Source organism: Oncorhynchus kisutch, linkage group LG29 (assembly GCF_002021735.2).
Source record: "Oncorhynchus kisutch isolate 150728-3 linkage group LG29, Okis_V2, whole genome shotgun sequence".
Lineage (NCBI taxonomy): Eukaryota > Metazoa > Chordata > Actinopteri > Salmoniformes > Salmonidae > Oncorhynchus > Oncorhynchus kisutch.
Genome location: NC_034202.2, coordinates 2,534,374 through 2,548,398, shown reverse-complemented (window position 1 = coordinate 2,548,398; position 14,025 = coordinate 2,534,374). Strand labels below are relative to the sequence as shown.

The 14,025-nt window shown below is 41.1% G+C and overlaps 1 protein-coding gene across 2 annotated transcripts in view; it reads right to left on the bottom strand.

The window, feature by feature from the left end:
• Positions 1-7,263, bottom strand: part of LOC109873521 (ral guanine nucleotide dissociation stimulator-like) — a 131,231-nt gene extending 123,968 nt beyond the window's left edge. Inside the window, exon 1 of one of the 2 annotated variants that reach the window (XM_031809021.1) lies at positions 5,593-7,263. In XM_031809021.1, coding sequence (XP_031664881.1) covers positions 5,593-5,613 — 21 coding nt within the window. In that variant the 5' untranslated portion in view covers positions 5,614-7,263. The remainder of the gene's footprint in view (positions 1-5,592) is intronic. The other variant, XM_031809022.1, reaches the window with a different exon arrangement.
• Positions 7,264-14,025: the final 6,762 nt, after the last annotated feature.

The following is a 14,025-nucleotide window of genomic DNA, read 5'->3' as shown; positions in this document are numbered from 1 at the left end:
CAATCTACACACAATACTCCATCATGACAAAGCAAAAACAGGTTTCTATACATTTTTGCAAAACGGAAATATCACATTAACGTAAGTATTCAGCCCCTTTACTCAGTACTTTGTTGAAGCATCTTTGGCAGCGATTACAGCCGAGTCTTCTTGGGTATGACGCTACAAGCTTGGCACACCTGTATTTGGGGAGTTCTCTGCAGATCCTCTCAAGCTCTGTCGGGTTGAATGGGGAGCCACTCAAGGACATTCAAAGACATTCAGAGACTTGCCCCGAAGCCACTTCTGCGTTGTCTTGGCTGTGTGCTTCGGGTCGTTGTCCTTCTGGAAGGTTCTCCCATCTCCACAGAGGAGCTCTGGAGCTCTGTCAGAATGACTATTGGGTTCTTGGTTATCTCCCTTACCAAGGCTCTTCTCCCCCGATTGCTCATTTTGGCCGGGCGGCCAGCTCTAGGAAGAGACTTGGTGGTTCCAAACATCTTCCATTTAAGAATGATGGAGGCCACTGTGTTCTTGGGGACCGTCAATGCTTTTTTTGGTACCCTTCCCCAGATCTGTGCCTCAACGCAATCCTGTGTCAGACAATTCCTTTGACCTCATGGCTTGGTTTTTGCTCTGCCATGCAGTGTCAACTGTGTGACCTTATATAGACAGGTGTGTGCCTTTCCAAATCATGTCCATTACTGTTATAATCTCCACCCGGCACAGCCAGAAGAGGACTGGCCACCCCACATAGCCTGGTTCCTCTCTAGGTTTCTTCCTAGGTTCTGGCCTTTCTAGGGAGTTTTTCCTAGCCACCGTGCTTCTACACCTGCATTGCTTGCTGTTTGGGGTTTTAGGCTGGGTTTCTGTACAGCACTTTGAGATGCCAGCTGATGTAAGAAGGGCTTTTGATTGTCTTTATTAAGACATCATCTATGAAACATTTCAGCCAGACCGAGCCGCCTGCAAGCCCGACCCCCACCAGTCTAGTCAATAACTCAACTCTCTTCCAACACAATTTACTTCCCAGTTCACACCTTTCTTTTCTTTTTTATTCCCAAGGGAAAGGTTTGGAAATAACAACAACAAAGACATACACCTCAAATATACATTAACACACAGAAACAGCAAATCCTCCATATAATTAATCTCATAGGCCTAATAGTACTGTGGAGCTCTTTTTCCTTGCACACAATATAGCTGGGTCGCCCTGTCCCTAGGAGTCCACCACCCTGCAGAGCCCCAATCCAATACACCACACTCAGCTTTAGGATCTTAATGAATCATTCATTGGTTTTGAGTGTGTTAGGCCAAGGCCAGAGGGACAACCCACAGGACGTTAGATCCACCAGGGCCAGGACTGAGCAGCCCAGCAGCTAGAGACAGCCTAAATCGGTATCTCCACTGACATGGACATGTTTTCAATACAGACTCCTTTAGTCGTACTGTATTCCTTGTAAGGCATCCAGACTTTATGAAAGTCAACCAGTTTACACTTAATCTTGTAAAGAATCTAATCTAGTGATACATAACTTGACATTCTTGAAGGATAACCAACCTTCCAATTAATGGCAATGCATGTCTTAGCAGCTATACATGCTTGGTTACACAGTTTCTTCAGATAACATTTCCAAGCAAACAAAAACAGGGCGAAGGGAGAATCTGTAGACATTCTCTTTACCAGAATTCAGCCAGCGTTCACAAGACAATAACATATTCAAATATGTCTCCTTTTGTGTTTTATGCCTCCTAATCCTCCTAAAATGAGGCATGACAAAGAATTACCTTGGTGGACATTAATACATTATATTATGCAAAAATATAATCAGTGGTTGAATAATTGAAATTACCATTATTCCCAGATCCCAGACAGGCTTTAAGCTGCTGTCCTGTAGCTACTGTAGCTCTACCTATCTTCTCAAGATGGAACTTTGTATCATTCACTGGTAGTGTTAATATTGGCATGAGAGTTCAGGCTTGCCTAGTATGTGCGGTCTCAATGAAATAGAGTAGGCTGCATACATGGGTGGAGAATCAAGTGGCAGTTAACTTAGAATACTTATATTAACTTACTAATACCAACATGTTTCAAGCAGACCACTATAGTCCCTGTGCCCAAGAACACTAAGGTAAATGACTACCGACCCATAGCACTCACGTCTGTAGCCATAAAGTGCTTTGAAAGGCTGGTCATGGCTGACATCAACACCATTATCCCGGGAACCCTAGACCCACTCCAAATCTGCATACCACCCCAACAGATCCACAGATGATGCAATCTCTATTGCACTCAACACTGCCCTTTCCCACCTGGACAAAAGGAACACCTACGTGAGAATGCTGTTCGTTGACTACAGCTCAGCGTTCAACACCATTGTGCCCTCAAAGCTAATCACTATGCTAAGGACCCTGGGACTAAACACCTCCTTCTGCAACTGGATCCTGGACCTCCTGACGGGCCGCCCCCAGATGGTAAGGGTAGGTAACAACACATCCGCTACACTGATCCTCAAAACTGGGGCCCCTCAGGGGTGCGTGCTCAGTCTCCTCCTGTACTCCCTGTTCACTCATGACTCCGACACCATCATCAAGTTTGCTGATGATACAACAATGGTCTGATCACCGACAACAATGACAGCATATAGGGAGGAGGTCAGAGACCTGGCCGTGTGGTGCCAGGACAACAACCTCTCCCTCAACGTGATCAAGACAAAGGAGTTGATTGCGGACTACAGGAAAAGGAGGACTGAGCACGCACCCATGTTTATCGACAGGGCTGTAGTGGCGCATGTTGAGAGCTTCAAGTTCCTTGGTGTCCACATAACCAACAAACTAACATGGTCCAAACACACCAAGACAGTCGTGAAGAGGGCACGACAAAACCTATTCCCCTCAGGAGACTGAAAAGATTTGGCATGGGTCCTCAGATCCTCAAAAGGTTCTACAGCTGCACCATCGAGAGCATCCTGACTGGTTACATCACTACCTGGTATGGCAACTGACCGGAAGGCGCTACAGAGGGTAGTGCGTACGGCCCAGTACATCACTGGGGCCAAGCTTCCTGCCATCCTGGACCTCTATACCAGGTGGTGTCAGAGGAAGGCCCTGAAAATTGTCAAAGACTCCAGCCACCCTAGTCATAGACTGTTCTCTCTGCTACCGCATGGTAAGCGGTACCGGAGCGCCAAGTCTAGGTCCAAAATGCTTCATAACAGCTTCTACCCCCAAGCCATAAGACTCCTGAACAGCTAATCAAAGGCCTACCCAGACCCCTCTTTTAAGCTGCTGCTACTCTCTGTTTATTATCTATGTATAGTCACTTTAACTCTACCTACATATACATATTACTTCAATTACCGCACATTGACTCTGTCATGACGTTGGCCTGTGGGTAAGGTTTATGACCCCCCCATAAATACCTTTCCCCCCTCTCTCTCTTGACTCTACACAGTGACTCTTGAATAGCCTTTGTTAAACATAGAGAGTCTGGGAACATCAAACAAGTGGATGGAAAGGAACCATATTTCGGTAATAGAACCAGTTGAAAATATGCATTGGTACTTAATGAATATGATGTCAGTTCGGTTGTCATCTGAGACATTAGGACTGATGGCAGGATGACATAAACTGTATCTGGGAGTCTACACATTATAGTCTACACATTATAGTTATCAGATTCACATGGAATTGTTGTGCTATTCAAATGTTTAAATATAAATTATTTGTGAAAAGATTAAATTAAATTTTAGCTTCCAAATGAGAGATTTGGGTTTTCATAAGGTTAGGGCTCTGCTCAATCAGTGGCCTGCCCCTGTGAAGAGACATGGGTTATAAACTATGAAACACACCCTTTTCTCCTTCCACTATATAAGCCCTTGACGAAAATGTAACCTCCTGTTCCGAGGACGATAGGACGACAGTCCATACATTTAAAAGGACTAACATGTCAACTACAGAACTAAGCCAACCTCAGCGTGAGCTTTAGTTGCGAATGGTATGAACTTTGAACTCTTATTCACAACAGAAGTGATACCTCCTAGCCGTTGATTTAGCAGAGGCCCCTGTAAACGTGGGCTAGGAAAGGACGGCCCGAGTATCCCATCTACCACACAACGACGACACTACAATGTTTCCCGTTCACCACCAGAGACACTCTTCAAAGGACAAAGGCAACACAGCATTCCATCTACCACCAACCTACTGAAGCGCAGCTCAGAGTAAATATTTATTGCATTTTCCTTTTCCAAATGGGCGGTAATTTAGAATGCATAAGATTCTGTATTTTACGATAGAGTAGCTGCCTACAGCCCGATAGAGACATCGCTTCTCCCTTTGTTCTTCAGTCTTCCCGCTCTTTCACTCACACCCAGCCCCCTTTTCTTTGTGTAACCAGCTGTCATATCTGTTCCGTCCGCTCGGGACGTTTTCCTTTATGACATAATTTGTAATCAAGGTATGATTCATTCTATGTATATGTAATTCTGTGTGATTAATGAGGTATTTAGTAAATAAATCATTAAACCCAATTTTGAAATTGCTTATTCAACTTGTTAGCCAGGGTTTGTGAAGAATTTACAACTTTCAGATGAGACTGAAATAAGGTGACGATTAATATTGACTGCTATTGATGTAAAATATTACTAGGTCTTTAAGAGTTTATTCGGAAGATAACTGCTCTATAAATATTATTTTGTGGTGCCCCGAGTTTCTAGTTAATTACATTTACATGATTAGCTCGATCAGGTAATATTAATTACAGAGAAAGGATTTTATAGAATAGCATGTCATATCACTTAATCCGGCATAGCCAAAGACACGACAACTCTGTACCGGTATCCCCTGTATATTGCCTCGCTATTGTTATTTTACTGCTGCTATTGAATTATTTGTTACATTTATTTTCAATTTTTCACTTAACACTTCTTAAACCATTGTTGGTTAAGAGCTTGTAAGTAAGCATATCACTGTAAGGTCTACACCCACTCTTTGTATCACATTGCAATGATAACATTTGTGAGGCGGGGGGGGGGGGGGGCACATGCCATGCGCCCCCGTCTCCACGTCTCCAGTGAAAGTTGCTTTCCAGTGAAAATGATTATTTGGTTCCAACCCCTGGTCTTGTTGCACTACATGCAATGAGGACATGAACAAGTGGTCCATATTGTATAGCTGACCCTGATGAAGTTGACCAAATCTCTGGACACGTCTTTTAGGAATCATAGTTTTGTGACATCCCCCATGCTGGACATGACTAGCCATAATCTGCCTTGTCACAGGCCCTAATCTCTTTTGTAAAGTCCATACAAAGAGCATCCCCCTGCCTGGGGTGGTTATTTGAATAGTGAATTATTATCATAATCTATTCCAAAACATTCTAGCAACTACATCCAAGTTGTTTATATTCGTTTGTACTCTGAATGCTGTTTTTGCATTCATCGTGATAAAGCAAATAAATAGTGATTAAATAGCAAATCAGACCATACATTGATATGTTTTGGTGACAAATGTTATTTTCTCTTTAATGTCTGTCCAGGTAGCCTAGATCTACAGATGAAAAGACAATCACCTTTGTCATCAATAACTTAATGCAAACTATAAAGTTTTTGTTACCTGTGTATCCAGCATCATCATCACCTTCTCGGATTCATCTCCCTTTCTTGTTCTTCTTCTGTCGTGAGGCACTCCTACAATACAACTCTCCACATTTTGAGCGAAACAGACAAAAACTTGAACTTGCACTTGAATTGTGTCTAATTTCCAGTGACTCTTGTAGTGCTCCTGGCTTGTACCGTGCAATATCCCCGGAGTACAACAACGGTGTCAAGATATGTGTCATCAATTCCACCTCTGTTAATGTCACTCACAAAAAATCTGACTATAAGCATCAAAAAAGCTTATCGCACCTGACTGTAAGACTATTTTCTGCATTTGAAAAACATGTTCAGCAATGGGAGGAAAAAAAATACTTGTTTCAAATCAAGTGGGCCACATATGGTTTCCATTCGGGGTGATACATTTTGAATCCAGAAATTAGTGGAGGGTGTACAAATAACATTGGGAATAAAGACCATCATTCACTTGAGCATTGGGAGGCCATTTGTTCATATGACAGCTATAGACCTACTTATTTTATGTGTGCCATGGGATGTTTCCTTGGATTGTAACATTAGTCTCAATTATATCGAGGTTGCTCCCTTTAATGTCAAACTCCAATGTCGATATTCATTTCATTTGACACTTGGAATGGATACGCCCCCAACAGAAAATAATTCAACGTTTGCCTTGAAATAAATATGCAAAAGGAAGTTGTTACATTATGAAATAGGCCTAGTCTATGATAAAATCCCATAGGCCTACAAATCGGGGATATTTATGTACAATTTAGTTTATATTCTCCCGCAGCCACTCCACATTATAACATGAAGCTGAAGGCACTGGTGGATGACAGGGTCATCACGATTTCTGGGTCATCTTATCCTATTGTATTTTTCCTGACAAAATGGAATCAAATGTAATTATGTTTTATTGGATGTGATCCAGCCATTATCATATAGGCCTAGTCATTGTAATCATACAATTAATAGGCCCAACATGTATTTTCACAGCTGGGTGCTCCCATGTCGATGAATGTATATTCAGAGGCTCCTGTTTCTATAATTATGCCTATCCCAGTGTCCCCTTCCTCAAAATCTTCTCCAGACACAAAATGGATGGTCTCTCCAATGTCTTGCTTTTTCATATTCTTCCCTGAGCAGCCCCCTCCTTCGATGTGTGGAATCCGTGTCACATCTCTTTCATATGCCTCTGAGCTGTTGGTCTTTACGTGGAGAAGAATATACAAATCCCATAAATAGCATGACGCGGAGCATGACGCGAATCCTGTCTCAGCCGAGACATTTAACTGCGCAACGAGAAAGGGGGAAATGTCCAAATAAACGGCAAAAAAATAACTGATATCCTCAATGCACTATGGTAGAAAATGAAATTAGAATGGTTCGGTACCCACGAGCTGTTATTGACGAAGCTGGGATGCCAATTGTTTAAGCTTTAGCCTACATCAATTTCGCAGCCTACCCTGAACCTACAGCGCGCTCCTCCGAGAGTGGGTGGTCATTTCTGACCCCGAGGCCGGCATATAATCCATTCATTCTCAAAGATGTGTTGTTCCTTGGTGTATTCCCGTTCGGGGCAGAAACCATAGTCAGTCGTTCTCACCAGCGGGTTACGGAGGAGATGAAGAACAGAGGGAAACTGCCAGACCACACGACGCGCTTTGGTTGAATTCTGCGTGCGCAACCAGCCAGGGCAGAGTTACACTCAATCAGAAATTGCTACATTACAGACATGAATATAATCTATATTGGGTGCCTGGTTTAGTCTACTGTAGCTGTCACCAAAAGCTCAAAGGCGGTATTAAAAACAAATGGGATCACATAGCCTAGTGATTATAAAGCCTTGATAGGCTAGACTGGTAATTGTATTGTCATTAAATGTAGCCTATTTAGTAAAATACCACACTGAGCCACACATTGAACCATAGTGACAATAACTAATTCATTTGAGGGAAATTAGACAATTTGGTATTCCTCTCTTTAGAGTTGTTAGCTCGTGAGACGGGTAGACTCTGGAATGGGCACGCTGGGCAGTGTAGCAAAACTCGAAAGACTAGCCTAACTTCACTTTCAACTCACACGGCATTACTACCATTGACATCCTCAGGGGTACATCATTAGACATCATTAGACGAGATCAGTATTTAGGCACTAATACCTGGCGCATATCAGTTTGCAAACAATGTACACATATATATAATTGAGTTAATAATGTTGCATACAAACATGGCCATATTGTGCTCATTGGCCATTGTACATAAACATTACACAACAAGTAGAAAATCATAAATTCAACAATGAGTGGTTTGGAAGGAATCAGTGACAGTGGCTGTGTTGTCCCAAATCTGGGATTAAGGGGCTATTTTCCAAATTGAAAATGATGAGCATTCAACATTGGCCATGTTGTTAATGAAGCATGATTTGTGCCTTGCACAAAACAACTCTTAACTCGGAATGGAGAAAACTTGACTTCAGTGAGTTCAAGAAAACTGGGAAGTCGGGAATAAACGAGCACCTACTGGGAAAATATGTTTTGAATGGTCATCCAACTCGGAATTGTAAATCCGGCCTCTTTATAGAGTTACAACCTGAAGATCAATGAATGTTTTGAAAGCACCATAAATCCAGAGAATGCCAGACTTTGATGACAAAATTTGCCCACAAAGGACTGCTGCGCCAACTTCCTGTTCAAGTGAGCACAGCACAACAAGGTGAGTCCAAAAATGTATTGTATGCTGCTGCATAAATTATGTAATATGCCAGGGAGATATGTATACTGTAGCTAAGAAAGTAATACTATGTTGTGTACTAAGCTGTTAGTAGCCCATGTGCCTCACCCTAATAATTTGGTCTATTTACCCCTCTTAATTTCACCTACTGTTCTGACTTGGTGGTGCACATGTAGCCTAGATAAATATAATTATCAAATATTGTAAGAGCGTTCATTGTTTGATTATATGCCCCCTTTATTTATCCTACGGATCTGACTTGGTGTACAGGGAGAACACTGTAAGAACTGCCCATGTTCTGAATTCTGTCGCTGTACATTTTAAAAGTGCGAAACAAAACGTTATATTGACTACGTCCGTCGTAGCTCGCTCATTAATGTCTTTTAAAAAATTATGGATTGCCTCTTATCCACTTGTCAAATCAAATCACATTTATTTATGCCAAAGCACAGCCCCCACACCACTAGAGGGATATCTTCAACCACCAACTTACCATCCTGAGACAAGGCCGAGTATAGCCCACAAAGATCTCCGCCACAGCACAACCCAAGGGGGGGGCGCCAACCCATACAGGAAGACCACGTCAGTGACTCAACCCACTCAAGTGACGCTCCCCTCCTAGGGACGGCATGGAAGAAAACCAGTAAGCCAATGATTCAGCCCATGTAATAGGGTTAGAGGCAGAGAATCCCAGTGGAGAGAGGGGATCCGGCCAGGCAGAGACAGCAAGGGCGGTTCGTTGCCAGTGTCTTTCCGTTCACCTTCACACTCCTGGGCCAGACTACACTCAATCATAGGACCTACTGAAGAGATGAGTCTTCAATAAAGACTTAACGGTTGAGACCGAATCTGCGTCTCTCACATGTGTAGGCAGACCATTCCATAAAAATTGAGCTCTATAGGAGAAAGCCCTGCCTCCAGCTGTTTACTTAGAAATTCTAGGGACAATTAGGAGGCCTGCGTCTTGTGACCGTAGCCTAAGTGTAGGTATGTACGGCAGGACCAAATTGGAAAAATAGGTAGGAGCAAGCCCATGTAATGCTTTGTAGGTTAGCAGTAAAACCTTGAAATCAGCCCTTGCCTTGACAGGAAGCCAGTGTAGGGAAGCTAGCGCTGGAGTAATATGATCAATTTTTTGGGTTCTAGTCAGGATTCTAGCAGCCGTATTTAGCACTAACTGAAGTTTATTTAGTGCTTTATCCGGGTAGCCGGAAAGTAGAGCATTGCAATAGTCTAACCTAGAAGTGACAAAAGCATGGATTCATTTTTCTGCATCATTTTTGGACAGAAAGTTTCTGATTTTTGCAATGTGACGTAGATGGAAAAAAGCTGTCCTTGAAACAGTCTTGATATGTTCTTCAAAAGAGAGATCAGGGTCCAGAGTAACGCCGAGGTCCTTCACAGTTTTATTTGAGACGACTGTACAACCATTAAGATTAATTGTTAGATTCAACAGAAGATCTCTTTGTTTCTTGGGACCTAGAACAAGCATCACTGTTTTGTCTGAGTTTAAAAGTAGAAAGTTTGCAGCCATCCACTTCCTTATGTCTGAAACACAGGCTTCCAGCGAGGGCAATTTTGGGGCTTCACCATGTTTCCATCATGTCGTCCCCTTATGCCATAGTTGGTACAATTGTCACCGTTATAGTGCAATTAAGGTATTGTTTAGTGTGGCTTTGCTGGCATGTATCCCACTTTGTTTTTTTTCCCTACCAAGATTTACATGCTAAAATCACCATTGGGCTTGATATAGGTCTGTAGGTCTGGCGGCGCAGCAATGGCCGGATAGTTGGTACTCTTTATACCTATACACATGGCTGGAATTCAAGAGTCCCCTGCGCTTTGGGAAAGGTGACAGATGTGTCCATTGCGCACGCAGTTCCCGTGACACCTGCTCTGGCAGATGCTTGGGCAGATGCCACGTGATTTCTCGTAACACTCTACGACTACTGCTTGCCCAAGTCAAAACATAAGATTGCCAATTTTACTAAAATATCAAAGTCAACATGGGCCTATTCCTGAGGTGCGCTCAGTTCACTTGAACGTTTGCTACATTGTGAAACAGTTTGTAGCCTACTGAACAACAGGTTCCCCCAAAACGTTCTTGAACACGGTTTTAGGTACGTTGGTTCCCATTTGGTGGGTATGGCGAGGTGTGGCTTGAAGCAACAACTGACATATTTAATGGGCAGTGGCCATGCTTACATTTTTCCACAACCCAGCCCCTCCCTGTTTTTCAACTGGTCATTCAGAACAGCATCGTTTCCGTTCAAATGAACGTACCAGGGCATAAAAATGTACTGGACGCAGCCCTGGAGCAGCACTTATGGTGCTTTCACGATAATTGGGAACTCTGAAAAAAACTGTTCAAATCATGATGTCAGTGATTTGAGGAAAGTCTAATCTCTAGAAAGATACCAGAGTTTCAAACTTGGAATTATGAGTTGGATGACGGTTCCAAAATATTTGTCCCAGTCTGAACTCATTTTCTTCCGAGCTGCCAGTTGTCTCGAACACACTAAAGTCAGATATCAGAGATTTCTGAGTTCCCAGTTGTTTTGAACGCAGCATTAGGCGCTACAAGGATGATGTGAAGGACAGTGGTGGAAAAAGTAACCCATTTTCACACTTGAATAAAGGTAAAGATACATTACCTATTACTTGAGTAAAAGTCTAAAAGTAAATGTCACCTAGTCACCTATTACTTGAGTAAAAGTCTAAAAGTAAATGTCACCTAGTCACCTATTACGTGAGTAAAAGTCTAAAAGTAAATGTCACCTAGTCACCTATTACTTGAGTAAAAGTCTAAAAGTAAATGTCACCTAGTCACCTATTACTTGAGTAAAAGTCTAAAAGTAAATGTCACCTAGTCACCTATTACTTGAGTAAAAGTCTAAAAGTAAATGTCACCTAGTCACCTATTACTTGAGTAAAAGTCTAAAAGTAAATGTCACCTAGTCACCTATTACGTGAGTAAAAGTCTAAAAGTAAATGTCACCTAGTCACCTATTACTTGAGTAAAAGTCTAAAAGTAAATGTCACCTAGTCACCTATTACTTGAGTAAAAGTCTAAAAGTAAATGTCACCTAGTCACCTATTACTTGAGTAAAAGTCTAAAAGTAAATGTCACCTAGTCACCTATTACTTGAGTAAAAGTCTAAAAGTAAATGTCACCTAGTCACCTATTACTTGAGTAAAAGTCTAAAAGTAAATGTCACCTAGTCACCTATTACTTGAGTAAAAGTCTAAAAGTAAATGTCACCTAGTCACCTATTACTTGAGTAAAAGTCTAAAAGTAAACGTCACCTAGTCACCTATTACTTGAGTAAAAGTCTAAAAGTAAATGTCACCTAGTCACCTATTACTTGAGTAAAAGTCTAAAAGTAAATGTCACCTAGTCACCTATTACTTGAGTAAAAGTCTAAAAGTAAATGTCACCTAGTCACCTATTACTTGAGTAAAAGTCTAAAAGTAAATGTCACCTAGTCACCTATTACTTGAGTAAAAGTCTAAAAGTAAATGTCACCTAGTCACCTATTACTTGAGTAAAAGTCTAAAAGTAAATGTCACCTAGTCACCTATTACTTGAGTAAAAGTCTAAAAGTAAATGTCACCTAGTCACCTATTACTTGAGTAAAAGTCTAAAAGTAAATGTCACCTAGTCACCTATTACTTGAGTAAAAGTCTAAAAGTAAATGTCACCTAGTCACCTATTACTTGAGTAAAAGTCTAAAAGTAAATGTCACCTAGTCACCTATTACTTGAGTAAAAGTCTAAAAGTAAATGTCACCTAGTCACCTATTACTTGAGTAAAAGTCTAAAAGTAAATGTCACCTAGTCACCTATTACTTGAGTAAAAGTCTAAAAGTAAATGTCACCTAGTCACCTATTACTTGAGTAAAAGTCTAAAAGTAAATGTCACCTAGTCACCTATTACTTGAGTAAAAGTCTAAAAGTAAATGTCACCTAGTCACCTATTACTTGAGTAAAAGTCTAAAAGTAAATGTACTTACGTATCAAAAGTAAAATTATAAATAATTTGAAATGTCTTATATTAAGCACGATTTTCTTGTTTTTTAAATGTAAGGATCGCCAGGGACTCAGTTCAACACACAGACATAATTTACAAACAAAGCATTTGTGTTTAGTGAGTCCATCAGATCAGAGGCAGTAGGGATGACCAGGGATGTACTCTTGATAAGTGTGTGAATTAGACCATTTTTCCTGTCCTGCTCAGCATTCAAAATGTAACGAGTACTTTTATGGGTGTCAGGAAAATGTAAGAAGTAAAAAGTACATTATTTTCTTTAGGAATGTAGTGGGGTAAAAGTAAAAGTTGTCAAAAATATAATTAGTAAAGTAAAGATACCCCAGAAGACGACTTAATAGTACTTTACAGTATTTTTACACCACTGGTTAAAGATGACAACCATGACGATAATCTATCATCGACTAGAGAGGAACAACAATCATGGGCACATCAAGACATCCTATTACGCTTTCAAAACAACTGGGAGCTCGGAATTCACAATTTGTACATCTCCGACTTCCGACTTCAGTGCGTTCAAGAACAACTGGGAAATCGGATTGAGGCCTCTTTCTAGAGCTCAGACTTTACGACCTGAAGATCATTGACATTTCCCAGTTGTTTTAAACACGGCATAATGTTACAGATTATCCATTATATTGACCAGATACTAGTGGCTTCAAAAATGGAAGTCACTGGCAGTCGGGACGAGGCAAGATCAGGTGGGACCATTCTAGCCATTGAGAGGGCTAGTTATCACAGCCACAAAGTCAACATTGGCTATACAGTAAAACAATTCGCGAAAACAAAAACGTTATGTTTTTTAAGGTTAGGGTTAATGTTGGGTTTTAAATCTAATTGTAATAAGATAAACTGTATAAATAGGCAGGGTTTGTGGCTTGCTAGTGAAGACCAGGCACAACTCCAATATAAAGTATTTTTTCTCAAAGTTGCAGGGATGTCACATCATACCTATATTAGTACACTTGTAACAATCTGATAATTGCGAAACTTATATTTGATTAAATAAGCCACACGTAGAAAATAAGCCATTACATGATAACCAAATTCGACACTAATTGACCTCAATACAAAAACTCCTCACTTGATGAGCGAAAAAAACACCTGCTGGAGAAGACAGATTTTGGGCACTTTTATCCTCTCGCTTCGTCTCTTCCTCTCTGCTATGGTGCAAGTGAGGGAGGGGTTCAGTCCCGGCGGCAGAACGAATCAATTGGACAGGCAGTTGATTTCCAAAGAGAGGCACGTTTTTTCACGGGACCTCCTGTGTGCATGTGCCAGCCCAGTTTGCAATATTTTTAATGGCTGTAATAGTAGCCTAAAGACCATAGGCAGCTCATGAATTTAAGGAAGCTTACAATTTATCCTACCATGTCCTACCATCTGCGTGCCAGTTATTGTTTTTTATATGCGCATTTTCGTGGAAAAGTTTAATTTCAATAATAACGTTTTGTTTCTCAAAATCCTTGTCACGTGGTTAATCATAAAATCTGAAGTAAAATTATAAAAATCTAAAAGTTCAAATTCAACTTTGGCGAGAGCACTAGCCTCTGCCATATGGACAAATTAATCCACTGTGATCCATTGGCAGCTAGAGAAATATGAGCATAGAACACATCAGTAGGCCTATATATTATCAACTATGTAAAATGCA